This window comes from Amyelois transitella, chromosome 11 (genome assembly GCF_032362555.1).
Source record: "Amyelois transitella isolate CPQ chromosome 11, ilAmyTran1.1, whole genome shotgun sequence".
Classification (NCBI taxonomy): Eukaryota; Metazoa; Arthropoda; class Insecta; order Lepidoptera; family Pyralidae; genus Amyelois; species Amyelois transitella.
The window spans coordinates 9,052,102-9,070,875 of NC_083514.1; the positions used below are offsets into that span (position 1 = coordinate 9,052,102).

General features: G+C 35.8%; 2 protein-coding genes across 2 annotated transcripts in view; both read left to right on the plus strand.

Moving 5' to 3' along the window:
- Positions 1–5,001, plus strand: part of LOC106136709 (prolactin-releasing peptide receptor) — a 36,919-nt gene extending 31,918 nt beyond the window's left edge. The window contains exons 2-3 of the mRNA XM_013337337.2: positions 551–2,074; positions 4,321–5,001. Of these exons, the coding sequence (XP_013192791.1) occupies positions 789–2,066 (1,278 nt within the window). The 5' untranslated portion in view covers positions 551–788 and the 3' untranslated portion in view covers positions 2,067–2,074; positions 4,321–5,001. The remainder of the gene's footprint in view (positions 1–550; positions 2,075–4,320) is intronic.
- The window catches only part of LOC106136704 (SUMO-activating enzyme subunit 2), a 283,092-nt gene that overhangs the window by 142,002 nt on the left and 122,316 nt on the right, over positions 1–18,774 (plus strand). The window lies entirely within an intron of this gene.

The following is an 18,774-nucleotide window of genomic DNA, read 5'->3' on the forward strand; positions in this document are numbered from 1 at the left end:
ACTCCCTTTATGAATTTCTAAATCAATTTAATGAAATAAAAGAAACAGAAAAACCATTTGTATGAATAAATGCTTCTCAGAGTTTCCTCTTAAAGCTTTATTTTCTTTGGTAATTGCAAGGCGCCAATTAAATTAATTGTTTTCCATAAGTCTCAGTAATGAACTGACCCTTAGATTAAATCTCTTGATTGAAGCTCAAAAATGAAAATAATCTGAAGAAATCACTTTTAGAAACAGAAAATTTCACCTTTTGTTCAGATTTTTGTGATATGGTAAAATAGTTATTAAGCGTTCAAAGCACTTAAAACTGATAAACTGAAAGATCTTATTTAACAAGTTTTCAGATTGAGCACAGAATTTTGGAAATACATATATCTACAGTGGCTTTAGCAGAAACCGTTGACAGCTTTGTCAATCAAGTTTTCATTTTATTAATTCAACTAGCTTTTGACCGAGACTATGGTCCTGTGGGATTGTCCTGGGATCTTGATTTTGCCTTTTTTGTTCTTACAGAAATAGATATACTAATATTTATTTTATTTTGTTCCAGATATCTTCTTAAGAAGAAAAATGAGCTAAAGAACAAAACCAGCTTCTCCGACCTACTACAAACATAAAAATAAATAAGAAAGAAAATTATGACGCCATAATTGCCAACAGAACTACGATTACTGAAACACTATGAAACACAATAAAATCGATGTAAAAATAAAACATCAGCTATTAAAACAATATGATTATAACAGATACAACTGGTTTATGATGCCAAGTTAAGAATAGAAAAAAATATGCCAGCCGTAGAATGGACGAGCAACGACACAAATCTTACTGGCTTCGAAAATACAAACGTCACCGATCTTATAGAAAACAAGGCAGTTCAAGCATTATTTTGTACGGCATACGCCATAATATTTGTTGTAGGAATCTTCGGCAATGCCCTAGTATGTTACGCAGTGATCAGGAACCGAGCTATGCAAACCGTCACTAATCTTTTCATCACGAACCTCGCGTTATCCGATATACTCTTATGCGTATTTGCTGTACCATTTACTCCTCTTTACACGTTTCTTGGCAGATGGGTGTTTGGCGGTCTGCTATGCCATATCATGCCTTATGCCCAAGGCTGCAGCATCTACATTTCCACTTTAACCCTAACTTCGATAGCTATAGATAGATACTTCGTCATCATTTATCCATTCAAACCTCGGATGAAAATTAAAACCTGTATCGGGCTTATTGTCTTCATTTGGATTTTTGCGTTGTCAGTCACATTCCCTTACGGCTATTATATGGCTCTTCAAGACATTTACTGCGACGAGCAATGGCCGTCAGATCAAATTCATAAGGCGTTTGGTGCTGTCACGACTATCATGCAATTTGTTGTTCCTTTCATAGTTATGGCCTTCTGTTACACCTGTGTTAGTGTCAAACTAAATGATAGATTAAAATCAAGACCAGGCAGTAAAAACAGTAAGAAAGAAGACGCAGAGAGAGAAAGGAAGAGAAGAACAAATAGAATGCTTATAGCAATGGTAGCTATATTCGGATTTTCTTGGCTGCCTCTGAACTTGATTAATATAAGCAGTGACTTTTATTCCTTGACTGAAACGTGGACGTATTACATGGTGATATTTTTCACAGCTCACTTCATAGCAATGTCTTCCACTTGCTATAATCCGTTTTTGTATGCATGGCTCAATGAGAATTTCCGGAAGGAATTTAAGCAAATACTCCCGTGCTTAGGAGCGTTTGTAACGAAGAGTAAAAGGAAATGTAATCAATCAGAAAGAACCGGAGCTTTTCGCTCAGAAAAGACTTGTAATGGAAACGATACAATTCAGGAGTCACTTTTAACGTCAACTGTAAATAAAATGCCTTCCGTTAGATATAAAATTGAATTCAATGAGAAGCTTAAACCATTTGAAGATGAGGAAGCAGACAATATCAGTCCTGATGACAAGCCTGAGGGCAATCCAAGTCCTAATGAAGACTGCTTAAATATGTACATGTTGGCGGATAAATCAGTAACTACATCGGATAAAGAGCCAATTGTTTCGGTGTTGTAGTTGTAATGGTAAGCTTGATTTATTAATTTGAACCTTATTGCACTTAATATAATGTACAATAGGTAGACGAGGAAACCGTACCAGTCGAACCTTCAAACCAAACTGATATTGTAATTGGTGCGGTCGAAAAAAAAGTACATTAATATATTTTATAAGTACTTGAGATAAATTTTAGTTTTCCTTACAAATATTTACCGGAGAAATCGCAACGATCAAACCAGGGCCAAGGTTAGTGATTTTGTCATGGAACTAATACTAACCAAATTATAGCTACTTCATATTATTAAATAATTTGCTCAAAAAATGTATAACGACCACAGACACTAAAATAAGCCATACAAATGAGTGTAATAAATTGTGTTACCTGCTACATCCGCGTGTAACGATGGAAAAAATTATGTTGTATCTCCTTTTACTAAGCGGCCAGATAACAGAATTATTAATGTACATGCAATTTGTTTGACGTCTACTATCTTTAGGAGAATACAATTTATTAAGAGTCCGAGGTATTTATGCTACCTATTTAATTTTCGCATTTGTTATTTTGTATACATGCATCACTATAGAGAAGTGATTTACAAGTCCTTTAGACCTCAAGATAATGACTGACTTAGCCTCTGAAAACAACTGAAAGTAAAACTGGCTAACCCCAAAGATGAGTGAGAAATCTTTATCAAAATTTATTTTGAAGTGTTATTGAAATTAATTCAGGATGTCCTTGTATTTCGTTAAAATAAATTAGGTCGATATTTTACGCAACATGAAGAAGACGCTTTAAAATGAATATTTCAGTCGATGTTGCAATGGTCATCTTAAGATGCCAATAGTCTAAAATAGTTTTTAAATTTCATAAGTTGAATAAACATTTTCTTTGATACGTTTTTTCATCATCTGGCCAGAAAATTGTTGATCGATTGTGTGTGAAGGACAATTAGTTATTGAATTATCTCCAAACTCCAAATATATCAAAAAAAAAAACAGGAATCTTCCGAAATTGTGATTCACAAAAGTAATACTTATTGTGAAAAAGGTGAAATAAAAACAGCTTGTTCCATTTGAATAAAGACATAAAACTCTAGCAGGTTTACGATATGATTGAAAACTATTACTTAAATTCAATAGTAAAAATATACTATTGTTGATGTTCCGCAAAGTATGACTGTGTCTATAAAAATACTAAATTCGTTCCACTCTATAAATATTTATAGGCGATAAAATATCGAGTCTGCTATTGAGTTCGGACATGATGTGAATAAAAGTTATTTTTAATCTCTGCACCGGGCGTTAGATTGCCACAGGATAAACATAATATTGCTATCGTTAACGAGTTACAAAATGGGAGTTTGGTATTCGGTAACCAAAGGTTTTATACACTCGCCGGAGTTATAAATTTGACCATCTTCCCATACCATATAGTAGGTATGTAAATTTATGTGACCCGTATGCAATGAGTGAAGATGCATTGCAATGTGTAGGAAAAATCCTGTACGATTCGAAGGTCATGTTGGAAAACTTACCACCAACAATAAATAAAGCATCAAATTATTCAAAAATTGTTAATATTTTGGGGAAATGGCTAATAAACATGGTATTCTTCTTTGAGGCGAGGAGCTAGCAACTTGTCACTATCTGAATCTCAATTCGATCATGAAACTGAACGAGGCCTTTCAATCCTTGTCGACATTGTGTCTCTCTCTCTCGAAGGTGATAAAGATGTAATAGTTTTGTAAAATAAAGACATTTTGAAATGATAGATAGGTTGGATATTCAGGAAAAAATCTAAATTAAAGATCTAACATAAAAATACGTGAATTTAAAATATTATTTTTGTCAAATATTTGGATATGCCGCCTCCGTTGAATCCGTAGGCCGAAAAAATCCTGGCTTGAATTTTTGCTAAGGACGACATGCGTGCAATTCAATTCAATGGTCATAAAACTGAAGATGACGCGAAGTGGACATAGTGGAAAGAAAATCTCGAAAAGCGGACCCCAAGCCCCGGATATTTCGGCGGAGGGTACAACTAAGATAATTTGTGTTATCTTAGTTGTATAGGAGAGAGAATTTCGCTTTTATTTTCCACTCATATAACACACATTCATTTCCTACACATTTGTTTTCATATACTGAATTGTGTTTAACCTTGAGCTGAAAAAGTAATTGACGACGAAATAGACGAAATTGGTGTTGATGAAATTCGCCTGGCAAATTAACTTATGGTTCGTAATTTAATTGTTTTGTCTTTTTGTTTCAGAAAACCAGACTCACAGCCACCAACCTCGCTTCATTACCAGTATTACCAGTAATATGTCTAACTTTTCCAAAAAAAAAACACTACGAGAAATATTAATTAAAAATCTTCATTTTGAATTGAAATAAGTTTGGACGGATCTAATATTATTCTCATATGAGAATATTTATGAAAAAATCTATGTATTTATTTATTTGGATATGTACTCGTTTTGTACTAATTTTTCTTATCATTAATGTACATTTTTTTATTGACCTTCATGATAATTAATCACATAAATTTATTAATTTGTGTACATTAAATTTGTTAATACAAAAAATATATGTAGTGTTTATAAATATTAAAATATTCATTGTCAACATGTAAAAATCACAAATATAACTATTTAGTATACGAAATGTAAATCTAATTAATAGCTATAAAGTATTTAAAACATGTAAATAATTTTAATAGTGTAAATATATTTTAAAAAAAGTATTTACGTCAATTATAGTTCCATGGGAACTCTGAGCCCATTGTCGAAAGTACTTTTTTATGTAGACGACATTGTAATAATTATAAGCGTATTATTTTTGTAATTGTAAAATAATTGTACATAAATGATGCAATGCCTTGTAATTAACGTCAATGGAAAAAATGTGTGCAATTTGCTGTCGTTATATCAATAAAAGTATGCCAACGGTATATCGTGATTTTTTTTCACGTCTTTATCCCTTGCGGGGTAGAAAAAGCCAACAGACTTGGAAAGACTAATCAATCTTATCAGTCTAGCCTATCGGCTAAGTTCAGCTGTTTGGTTTAATGATAGAATTGAGATCCAAATAATGACAGGTTAATAGCCCATTGTCTAATAGGCTTATAAATCCCAAGTTCACAAGCCTATTGCTTAGTTGTCTTTTACGACATCCGTGGGAACGAGATGGGGTATCCTATTCTTTTTTGTAGTGCTGAGAACCACACGGCACATTATTTCGTTATTTTTACCTAAATTCCCTAGATAAAATTACCTAAAAATTTAAACTAGTAGATAAAATTGGATTTAAATGATATGACGTCAATAAGCGATACCTGGTTTCCAATTTTTTTTAAATAAATCTGTTCTATTCTAGAAGAGGAATAAACACACTTAATGTACAGAATTTAACAAAAACATACTTCAACAAACCCACTTTTTAATTTGCAACACTTACCCCATCCACAATGTAGTTTATTAACAATTAATTGGACATAACAAAGTTTCCAACTTTTAACGCGAAGGCGAGCAGCTATTTAGCTCAAGAGTTGCATTATTTGTATCATAATAAAACCGACTTTTATTTATTAATAAAATGTTAACTTTTAACATTAAAGGGTATCGGGAAAGGGTAAATGAAGTGCGTTTATGTTTATTTTTTTGCGAAATAATTAACTGATATTTGTGCAAAACAGTGATACTTTATTATAACGAAAGCTATAGCTTTAGCGTTAAAATATAAATTACAAGATTATATATAATATAGCATCAATAATCGAGCAAAACGCTAATAAACTTGGGTTTCGTCCAGCTGAACGAGGACTTTCAATATTGTTGACATTGTTTACTCTGTCTACCCCTTATGGAATAAAGACGTGATATGTGTATGTATAAATAAATACATATATTTATACATATAGGCAGGTTGGATATTCAGGAATATTGTAGAATCTCCGAGAGTGAAAAAATGTGGCAACGGTATTAAGAGTGTCATACATACATAATATAAGCACGTCTATATCCCATGCCAACAGTCTTAAAAAGACTGATAGGCCACGTTCAGCTGTTTAGCTTAATGATGTAATTAAGATTGAAATAGTGACAGGTTGCTAGCCTGTCGCCTTAAAGAAGAATCCCAAGTTTATAAGCCTAGAAAGAAAGAGATGGAGTGGTACTATTCTTTTTCCTATTGATGCCAATAACCACACGAGTTTCATACTCGTATTAACTACAGAATAATAACAACAACAAATCATTCAATTACACACATAGTGTATCGAAATCGAGGGTCCAGTGATTAGCCATTCCACTACGTTACACGGGACATAAGTTCGAAGTTCGGCAATTTGGGAAGTCCCCGTGTTCCCAAATACAAATACCCCAAAGGTGGCGTGGGCTGCGATTGATGGGGGTCACACGGCCGTAGAAAAGTTTGTAATCTATGCCACATCTGTCACTCGGACGATGTTAGTTGGTCGTGAAGCACAGGGCAAGGATGTAAGTGAAAGTGAATTAATTGTTTTGACGTAGGAAACATAGAAATATGATACCAATAGATGATGATAGAATATGGCACCATTACAAAAAAGAGTAGGACCACTCCATCTCTTTCCCACGGATGTCGTAAAAGGCGACTAAGGGATAGGCTTATAAAATTGGGATTCCTCTTTTAGGCGATGGGCTAGCAACCTGTCACTATTTGCATTTCTATATTCAATTCTATCGCTAAGCCAAACAGCTGAGCGTGGCCTATCAGTCTTTTCAAGACTGTTGGCTCTGGCTACCCCGCTAGGGATATAGACGTGATCATATGTATGTATGTATGTAGAAGTACTCGTATGTTGACCTAAAGGCATTATTCTATAAGATACCATCTGGCGCCTATACGACTTGCAAAAGCTTTAAGTAGGTAATGTTTCTATCATAGGACTTACGGAAATGTATTTTTATTTATACTTTAACGTAAAAAATACAAATATGTATATAGCACAATTGGCGGACTTAATCCTAAAAACATTATTTACCAGTCAACCAATGCCAATCAATTTGATTATTTGATGAATCATTTGAATTACCTCATCAAGTAGCTATAATGTTCACATTATCCTTCATGAGGTAAGTCAAATGATTGCTGATTTATTTAATCAAAATATGCTAAAACAAAAAACTAAATATGCTTAATCAAACAAATAAATCTCTGGTAAATCTCGACGTTTAAATAATGGAGTTCAAAGCGAACAAATTTAATAATAGCCAAATTGTACGTCCTTGTCTGACTTACTTATTCATAGAAAATTCCTTCTCAATTTAAGCGGCTAACCCGCGGAATACTAACTCCCGCGAAGGAAACACAATTGAATTAAAACTCTATTAAGTCTGCACAAAGGGTAATTTATTTATTACTTTTACCTTTAAAGATGCTATTTTTAGTATCTTTGAAATAAACGTGCACTACAATATCGGATTAAGGAAGTGCGTCTGTGGTCGATTGGTTTAGGTACTTACTCGGCAAATAAGCGAGAAAAAAAACATACCTACATATAACCACGTCTATATCCCTAGCGGGGTAGACAGAGCCACCATCACCAGTCTTGAAAAGACTGATAGGCCACGCTCATCTGTTTGGCTTAATGATAGAATTGAGTTCAAATAGTGGCAGTTTACTAGCTCGCCTCGCCTTAAAAAAAGAATCCCAAAGTTTATAAGCCTATCCCTTAGTCGCCTTTTAAGACATCAAAAAAGTCATACTAGAATAAATATTTTTAATCATACTAGAATAAATATTTTTTTTTTATTTTCCACCAAAAAATACAGATACAGATACAAATACATACCTACATAATAAAAATCTCAATTAGAATAATTAAGCCGAGCAGCTGAACGTGACCATTCAGTCTTTTCGGGACTATTGGCTCTGTCTAACCCGTAAGGGATATAGACGTGACTATATGTATGTATGTATGTAAAAAAATACAGGATGGTTACAACTATTAACGAGGAACAAAGGGCGTGGAGTGGAGCCCGAACTAGGCAGAACATGTATTTTAGGCCTCCAGATCTCCCGACCGCAGAGTTGCATTTGTCTTACAGTAGGTAATTTGTTAACATACATACATACATAAAATCACGCCTCTTTCCCGGAGGGGTAGGCAGAGACTACCACTTTCCACTTGCCACGATATCTGCATACTTCCTTCGCTTCCTTCGTTTCGGGTACTTTTGACCTGACCCTTTACCAGGACGTCCTTAATTTGATCAAGATACGTTCGTATAGGTCTTCCCACTCCGACCTTTCCATCCACACGTGATTTGTTTACTTTGTTTAAAATTTTATGTGGCTAATGAATGGAAGTTATGATGCAAGAGATGATAGTGGGTCCTATGGGGTATTTTGGTAAGTTATTAACAGTAGAATAGAATAGAATAAATTTATTTTCAAAATTGGATACAAGGTTTCACTTATTGATGTCGCATCACTTAAATCTAATTGTAACTACTACCGCTTCCAAAGCGCATGTGTAGACGAAGCGGCGGAACAAACTACACTGCAGAGTGTGTTTTATGTTAAGTTTGCAATTCACCACACCAAAGCATATTTAGTCAAATTTATAGTCATCGTTTGGATCGATTCACTTATCTAAAATATTTAATCACCGTGATACTGTAACGTTAATTAAATGAATATCACCCTCGATGGCTTATTAATGGGCGGCGGTGTGTCACATAGCAATTTAATTAATTTGTGTCTATCGTCAATATAGGTTGAGGTTGTGTCCGCCCTACTAACATTGGATACGCAAAAAAATATGCATTATATTATACAGTATTCGTGCCGTGTGGTTCCCAGCACCAATACAAAAAAGAATAGGATCACTCCATCTCTTCCCCGTGTATGTCGTAAAAGGCGACTAAGGGATAGGCTTAGAAACTTGGGATTCTTTTATTAGGCGATGGGCTAGCAACCTGACTAACCTTATCCAGGATCCATGGTCAAAGGCATACCCTGGGCTCCTCTCCAGAGTGGAGGCACTAAAGCCAGGAGGAAGAGGAAGAAGTATTTGCACAGCAATAAAGAAAAAGCTCAATGTCTGCCCCGTAAGGGGTAAAGACGTGATTATTATACGAGTGTGCGAATGAAACGCAATAAAATCAGTACAAATCTGATGTGACCTATAAATTCGATGATGCGCTAAAAGGTCTTATCGAATTACGATTATGCAATCTCTTCCAGATAATTATTTGGAAGTTCCATATTCATTCATAATGACAGCATACATACGTCATTCACACGTCTATATCCCGTGCGGGGTAGACAGTGCCAACAATCTTGAAATAATAAAAGGCCATGCTCAGCTGTTTGGCTTAACTGTTTGGCCTACAAGAAGAATTCCATGTTTATTAACCTTTCCCTTAGCCGCCTTTCACGACATCCATGAAGATTATTTTTGCTTAAAGTTCTAGACACTATCTGTATGTAATAGATAATCACACTAAATTGTTTGGTAAGCGTATTTTGAATTTTCTTTCACCTAATTTTTGTGTAATTGGTATTTGAATGGAATAACCGATTGATTGACGATTGGTAGACTGACACACCTGCATAATACAAAGCATAACATAAGTAAGTACCTATATAAAGATTTTCGTATTGGCTTTTCTGTCTGCATCTTGCGCAATGCTTAAGCGTACCCCTCCTCAAACCCCAGCATCGGGATCACTTCCGAACATAACAGCTACGCTGACAGAGGCCCATGCCTATCATACATCCCCTGCGGGGTCCTCATGTGATAATATTACCCAACGCGCCATCAAGCGCCCTAGGGATGACTCCCAAGACTTAAAAGAACTCTTCGCTGATATGTTCAGGTCTTGGAAACTTGACCAGGACATAAAGCATAATACCATGCTGTCTACCTTGGAGGAAATTAAGAGTCAAAATGCGGACATTCGTTTCTCGATGGAGTTTATGTCCAGTAAGTTTGAAGACATGACCCAGAGAATCTCTTTATTGGAAATGGAACGAAAAAAAGATCGAGAATACATCCAGTCTTTAGAAAATAAATTAGATAACTTAGAACGTAACCAAAAGCTTGCCTCGATTGAGATACGAGGAGTCCCCCAGTCGGAAGGTGAAACCAAGACCCAACTGGTGGAACTCGTCAGAAGCGCAGGTAAGTCCCTCAATGTTCCCTTAAACTCTGCGGACATCAGGGATGTATATAGAACAAAATCTAAGCCAGGCGCACACAAACATATTGTGGTTGATCTGAATAGCGTTGTAGTTAAAAATGATGTAATTAATGCGGTTAAATCATTTAATAAACATAAACCAAATTCTAAATTTTCAACTACTAATCTTGGTTTAGTTGGGACTTCCAAACCTGTGTACATCTCTGAGTACCTCTCACCTAAGATTAAAAGGCTTTACCACCTTGCAAGAGCCTTTGCCGCCTCTAATAAGTTTGCCTTTTGTTGGACCAGCTACGGCAGGGTACATGCGACATAGGGAAAGGGGTCCACTGATCCGCATTGATACTGAAAAAGACCTCAATAATATCCACACTGACACATGACTAGTTTCTGAAGAATTATTGGTTGTTGTTCATCTATCTGGTTCGCTCAGTGACCTATTTTGTCCTTTAACTCTACCTCTCTCATATATTATGTTTTATAATTTAAATATTTTATGTCATACATGTTGCATATATTCTATCTATACGGTTTCCTTTAACAGCTTAAGTAAACTTTTCCCACAATATACACTACAAACATATCTTAACAGTATAGTGATGTCCTACTCTGCTCGAGAACCTAGATTGATTATTATACAGATATCATCACTCTTTCCCAGACCATTGTTATTTCAAATGTTTAAGATTCAATCCATTGATAGATGTTATAGATAAAATTGACAAATTAAAAGTAGCCGAGGCTAAATTTTGTCAACCGGAAGACGTTCAAAACGACCTAACCAGTTTTGGTCAAAGTCTGACTGTCTTTTCCCAGAACATACGTAGTATCTCTGCCAACTTACCACAACTTGAAACACTTTTTGCAAGGATGAATATCAATATTGATGTCTTGGTTTTAACTGAATGCTGGTTAGCAGTCAATCCATTTATCCCACCCATAAATGGTTATAATTACTACAAAAGTACAAACAATGACAACCAAAATGCCGGAGTTGTGGTTTATGTCAGTCAAAGTTTTGATGAAGTTGAAGTCGAATTGCCCCTTATTTGTGAGGCTAACTGTGTGTTAGTAAAGATTGGTAAGCATACATTAATCATCGCGATATATCGTTCTCCTTCATTTCAAAACATTTCCGTATTCCTGAACTCCTTAAACTCACTTATTGCTAAATATTCAAATTTTTTAAACATTATTCTTGTAGGAGATATTAATATTAACATAGCCGATGATAATGATGATGTTCGTAGTCCTGAATATCTTGATTTGCTTGCTTTTCATGAAATGCTACCAGCTCATAAATTTCCCACCCGACTTCATCGCTGCATTGACCATCTAATAGTCAGGACTAAGTTGCCTGCACTCTCTTGGGTCCTTGATACTAAGATAACTGACCACTCTCCTATTATGTTGGCTTTATCCACTAAGCGTACTCATACCAACATTCCCAAAACTAAGTTAATTATAGATCATTCGGCTGTTGCTAATGATATCAATGATTTGGATTTTTCTCCTGCTCTCAACTCTAGTGACCCTAATTTCGTTGCCTCTTTCCTGACTAAATCTCTATCTGAATGCATACTAAATAACTCTAAATGTATTGCTATATCTCGGCGAAAACGCACTATTAAGCCCTGGATAACTCCAGGGCTCTTACGCTGTATGCATAACAGAGATGCATTACACAGAAAAGTAAAACGAAATCCTAACAACGAAATTATACTTTTAACATATAAAAGATACCGCAATTTCTTAGTTAACTTAATAAAGAAACTTAAAAGAGCATTTGACAAACAAGAGCTAACAAAAGCTGGTAAGAACCCGAAAAAAATCTGGGAATCAATTAGGAACATCACCAATACACATAAAACTACCTCAGGATCCGAAGAACTTCTAATTCTTAAATCTACACCTCTTGACTCAGTCAATCATGTCAATTCATATTTTGCCAGAGTGGGAGAAACTTTGGCCAGTAACATTTCTAATAATCGACTCCCCTCCGGACCTCAAAGGATCAGCCCATCCAGATCACAATCTTTTGTTATACAACTCACTGACGATAATGAGATTATGAGACTAATCGATTCGCTTAAATTTGACGCAGCTGCAGGCTGGGACAACATCTCACCATCAATAATAAAAACTCACAAAATAAAGCTTATTCCTGTTTTAGTACACTTGTGTAATCTCTGTATAGAACAAGGAGTGTTCCCTAGTGTCTTCAAAATTGCCGTAGTCCTCCCAATTCACAAGTCTGGCAGTAAGAATTCGGTTGAAAATTATCGCCCGATTTCTATTTTACCCGTTTTGTCCAAAATTCTAGAACGCCTACTTAATAAACGCCTTATGCAGTACCTTGAACAAAATGATCTTCTGTCACACCAACAATTCGGATTTCGCGCTAAACGTTCTACTGCCCAGGCGGTCGATGCTCTCACTGACTCGGTTTCCAACGCTCTTGACAGTAAACTGAAATGTCTCACGGTCTTTCTCGATCTCGCGAAGGCCTTTGATACAGTTTCCATTCCAAGGCTGCTTTCGAAACTTGAAACCTTGGGGATAAGAGGTACCCAACTTAAACTCTTCCGAAGCTACCTCGGTGATCGTTCTCAACGTGTCAAACTAGGCTCATATACCAGCGATGACCAGAATGTGTCCTTCGGTGTACCACAAGGTAGCATATTAGGCCCAAGCTTGTTTCTAGTATATATTAATGAATTATGCAACCTCGACCTTGAAGATGGTAGTATCCTTTGTTATGCGGACGATACAGCTCTAACTTTTACTGGTAAATCGTGGCCGAAAGTATACCAATCTGCACAGAAAGGGCTAAATCGTGTCAATGAGTGGCTAAAATATAACTTGCTAACATTGAATGTTGCCAAAACGTCTTGCCTGTGCTACAGAATTATAAATGTAAACCTCCCCAATACCAATACACTAAAATTAGTCTGGCATAACCAATCATCGCCCACTTGTGAGTCTGGTACTTGCGTCTGTCCAACTCTGAATGTAGCCACTACTGTTAAGTATTTAGGTGTCACAGTAGACTGTAAATTAACATTTGAACAACATATTTCTATTTTGTCATCTCGAGTTCGTAAATTGATTTATGTTTTTAAACAATTGCGTTCCGTGGCTGATTTTAAAATTCTCAAAATGACATATCTCGCCCTTTGTCAATCAGTCGTCACTTATTGTATCACCGCCTGGGGAGGTACAACGGCCAATCATCTCATTTCTCTGGAAAGAGCTCAAAGAGCTATTCTTAGGCCGGGACTCCACCAAAGCGGAGACGAGACGAGCGGAGAGGAGATGTTTTTTAAACAACTAATAGAATTGAGTTATTGACACGTCTCCTCTCCGCTCAGCTTCAGTGGAGATCGCTGTGCGGAGATGTGTAATATTTGTATGTCGCGATGGAAGCGGAGATGTGAGCTGTGCGCGGACGACGCGCAGTGGAGACGAGAGATGTGAGCGGCGTGCAGTGAGCGATGTCACCCTCCCCCCTCTCGCCCGCCTTTCGTGTCAGAATGCGTACTGAGCACTCAACGCCCCGCACCCGAGCTGAAAAACATCTCTTCTCGCACAGCACACAGCACACCGCACACATCTCCGCTTTGGTGGAGTCCCGCGAGCTGAAAAACATCTCTTCTCGCACAGCACACAGCACACCGCACACATCTCTGCTTTGGTGGAGTCCCGGCCTTAAAGTTGGTGCCTTCAAACCATATCGCTATCCGACCTCTGAAATTTACAAATTGTGGCAAGTTCTCACTATTAGGCAGCTTTTTGTTCTATATACTATTTTGCGGTATCATTCAGTAATAACGTACACGCCTGCTATCCTGCAAAGACGTAGGCTGATTCTTCTTATTCCAAAATATAACACAGTCTTCTCCCATAGATTCTTTGGATTTTTAGGTCCGCTCTTGTATAGAAACCTTAATACTAGACTCTCAATAGTGAATCTTAACAAATTCTCGTGTAAAGGGACTGTATCCAGTTGGCTGATGCAACGCACTTATGATCAGACAGAAGAACTACTACACCCAATCGTCTAATTGCACAATATTTTCTTACTATGCTGTTTGTCATTATGGTTACTGTTATTGCTATTGCTCATATGACTTTGTTTCTAACACAAATGTATTTCATCACACTCTGAGTTGTTTTTTGTGGGATCACCCAATCTAGTTTAGATACTTAATTACTTTAAATTTTAGTTTTTTTAAGAATAAGTAGTTTAGTTACATAACTTTAACTATTTTGTTTACTTGTTGTATGATTTTGGCTCCCGTACTTAGTTTAAATTTTTCAATGTCTAAAACTCTTAAATTGCAGAATTGTATAACCTTAAGTTAGTCACTTATAGTTACCGTTTATTGTGTCATACCGGGCGGGGGACCTGGTGACCTGCAATACAGGTTCTTTTGACACCTAGCGTAGGCACCAGATCTCCACAACGATTATTGTCCACAGGTATATTTATCAGAGATAATAAGTATTTTTAGGCCATCTTGTTGTGGAGTAAATAAAGGTTTTTTTTTTTTTTTTTTTTTACCTACACAAAGTAACATTAGAACATTATCCTATAAGAAGAACCGGTATAATCACGCACTAATTTGTCACGCTACGGGAGTGAAGAAAATGGGCATCATTTATCACACTCTTGGAAACAAACACTGGTAAACATATTTCGCACATGAGTTAAAACAAAACATAGTATATAAGTACATACATATTATATCTCAATTCTATCATTAAGCCAAACAGCTAGTCGTGGCCTAATGGTCTTGGCTCTGTCTACCCCGCAAAGGATATAGACGTGATTATGTTTGTAAGTATGCATATTATGACGTCTTTATCCATTGCGGGATAGACAGAGTTAACAGCCTTGACAAGTCCACATTCATCTGTGAAATAGACATTCAAATAGTGACAGGTTGCTAGACCATCGCCGTCAAGATTAATGACAAGGTTATTAGCCCCTCTCTTAGTTGTCTTTTAGGACATCGATGGGAATAATATAAAGTTTACATTACTTTCATTATTGCATTGCGTCATATACATACCTTCTCGAGGTGAAAGGTGTTGTATATGTATAGGTATATATATATATGTAGGTATAGCGAATAAAAAAGAATGAAGCGAAGGTTCAAATTACTCTTACGCATACATAAACTACTAACTCATTTCTTTGATAATTAATGTATATTATAATGTTTGAATCATTTTATTTCCATTCTGAATGACACAACTGTAATCAACAATATAACATGTCTTGTCCTGAACAAACCAAAATGTATGAAACTGATTATAAAATATTATAACTGATACATTTAAAATAAAAGTTTTTAAAACACAGTATTTTCATATGTGACCGTCATCCTAGCGCTGCGTATGAAATGCCTCATAAACTCCGAAACTAACATTAAATGATCGATTCCCGTCGACAATAAATATGGAAAGTAGTAAAATTTTACTGAGAACATTCAATTTTCTCCGAGTGTAATAGCTGTTACGAAATTGTCAGGGATTTTATGTCATTTCAGGAAACGTGCTTATTTCAACAGCGTAATAAATGAATGAAATGAATAGGCATACTAATTTCGGTGCTGATGTATTATGTTTTTATCTTATTTTTCTGTCTGATTTTTGTGTGTTAAGAAATTGAAGATGTTGTGGCGTTTTTTTAAATATCGCAGGTTAGAGAAAATGAAAGATGAAGCGAAGGAAGTGTGCAGAGATCGTGGCAAGTGGAAAGAGGTAGTCTCTGCCTACCCCTCCGGGAAAGAGGCGTGATTTTATGTATGTATGTATGTAGAGAAAATAAGAGATGATTAAAAAATTTATAGATAGTAGATTAGTTCGTAATTGATTATGGTTAATTTAATATATGTACATCCAGTTTTTCCGATTGTGCAGGTTTCTCACGATGTTTTCTCATACTGTCAAAGCATCTGTTATCATTCGTTATCAAACTAACTACAAAAGTCAGTTAAACGTGGAAGGATTTAAACCTGTGTATCATACTTTTGAACTCGGATGCCTTCCGTTCAACCACTGCTACTTTTTATAAAGAAACCTAGTTAACCGAAAAGAAGCAGACATGACGAAAAAGACGACGACTTGTTTCGTGGTGTAATTTCAGTCTTGAGTTTAGAGTCCGTGATTCCGCTAATTTGTTCTTTTAAAATCTTTCATGTTCAACTTTATAAGTTAACTTTTATATGATAGATCATATTGCGCCATAAGAAAAAAAACACAGGGAATGAGGTACAAAGGCGGACTTACCGCTAAAGCAATCTCTTCCAGTCTTCCAGTAAGATAACTTTAAAAAATTTATAAAACAAATTAAAAATTTATAAAACTAATATTTACCTACTTTGACCATTAAACGTCACCAGTAAGTATATTTGTTAATTCGGTGTTTATATCCTTGGTTATTTATCCAAAAATAGGATATGTTTCGATCGAGATTTTCTGCCAGAAATGTAAGCGGATGTAATTATTAAACGTCTTATTTGGAACGTCCGGTACTGCGGTTTGCTTCACATCAAGGTACCCGTATTCTAAAAATAACGCATGGTACATAAAGATAGAACGGAAAAAGTCTTTTGCCCTAATGCTTTTTAAACATTGCAAAAATGATTAGTTAAAAATCAACGAAAAATCACTTTTCTCTAATCAGCCTGGGTCTTGGAAGTTTATCTATTAAAGTATTTATTATAAAATATAGTACCTATCGTTGAGTTAGTATCTCGTAAAGTCCCGAACTTACTTGGAGATTAGCTCAATCTGTGTAATGTATTATTATTTATTTACTTTAAATCCACCAATTTAACAAATTCAAATGTCTTTATTTGCTTAATTACAAATTCAGAGGTTCCTAAAAATCTTTTAATTGGAGGATATGAAGGATTTAACAAATTTATTTCACTAAATACTAGTTACACAAATTGTTTCTTATAAATCTTATAATTGGTGCATATCGAGGTTTGTTCCACAAATTTCTATTAGTAACAGCCCGGAGGTCCTATTTCTTTGAGATATTTAAATACGTCGCCATGCCTGCAGGGAGATTTTGGAACGGATTCTGGGAATATTGTTTTGGGAACAAGATCGATGTTATAATGAGGGCAATACGAGGAAATTGCCTCACTGGAAGGAAGTGATACTCTGTAATTGATTTAACTAATGTTTTTTTGTTTGCTGTTTATGTTATGACATTTATTTGTTATACTATAATTATTTATTTACTAACAATATTGTAAGATGTAAATTACTTTAGGAGTTCGTGAAAAATTGTTTGGTAAATCATCACTTAACTTTGGTATTTTTTGGTAACTTTTAGGTTATGTAATAAGCCATACGGAGAGCGAAGTCTCCTGGCACAAGCATTTTTCTTGCAAAGAAGGAGGCTAAAGCAATGCAACTACCATTTTGTAATTTTTATTTTTAGAATATACTCATAACCGCTCCGCATCATCAACTAACGAAGGTCCGAAACTGCCGTGTGGTTCCCGGCACCAGTACAAAAAAAAAATAGGACCACTTCATCTCGTTCCCATGGATGTCGTAAAAAGCGACTAAGGCATAGGCTTACAAACTCGGGATTCTTTTTTTTAGGGCGATGGGCTAGCAACCTGTCACTATTTGAATCTCAATTCTATCATTAAGCCTGCTGCTGCTATAATTAAGCTGAGCGTGGCCTATCAGTCTTTTCGAGACTGTTGGCTCTGTCTACCCCACAAGGGATATAGACGTGGACATATCTATGTATGTATGTAAGTGTTTCTATTTCAACCAACAGGTGACGCCTAACCTGGACAACATTTTATTCCATCAACTAGGTACATTACACGTCCCGGGACGGAGTGAGTACAAATTAGCCTCATTTAAATGTCAGACCTCAACCCTACCGGCGGTCGACCAAAATCGACTGCGTGAATTTTTCACAAGGGCAAATGTGCGTCAATTTTGGCGGTGGAAATTTCGGAAGATTAAAGTAGATTACAACTGCGGATGGGTTTCGAAGTTTAGAAAGGGTACTGGAATATATAACGTGACCTAGAAAGGTGTGTAATGGAAGCCCAGTGGCGGATGGTGCAACTCGGAACGAGTAATAATAATGAGAGAATGTGGAAGATCACAACGGTCTCTTGAACTTGAATCACAGCAACGGAGGGTGCAACTGGGAAATATAATCATTGATGAAAAATTACAATGGATCCCGGACCTCGAAACGCCGCGGCGAAGTTCCACTTCTAGACTCCTTCCCTCAAATTCTATATATATAGATTTAACCATGCATTGTGCTGGTTTAGATTTAGATCATCTGGTGAGCCCGTTCGAACATGTATATATATATATATATATATATATATATATATATATATATATATATACATGTTCGAACGGGCTCATATATATATATATATATATATATATATATATATATATATATAGGCATAGTGCATGGTTAAATTGTACTTGATATTCACTCCATTAACTGCATCATCTACTGCAGC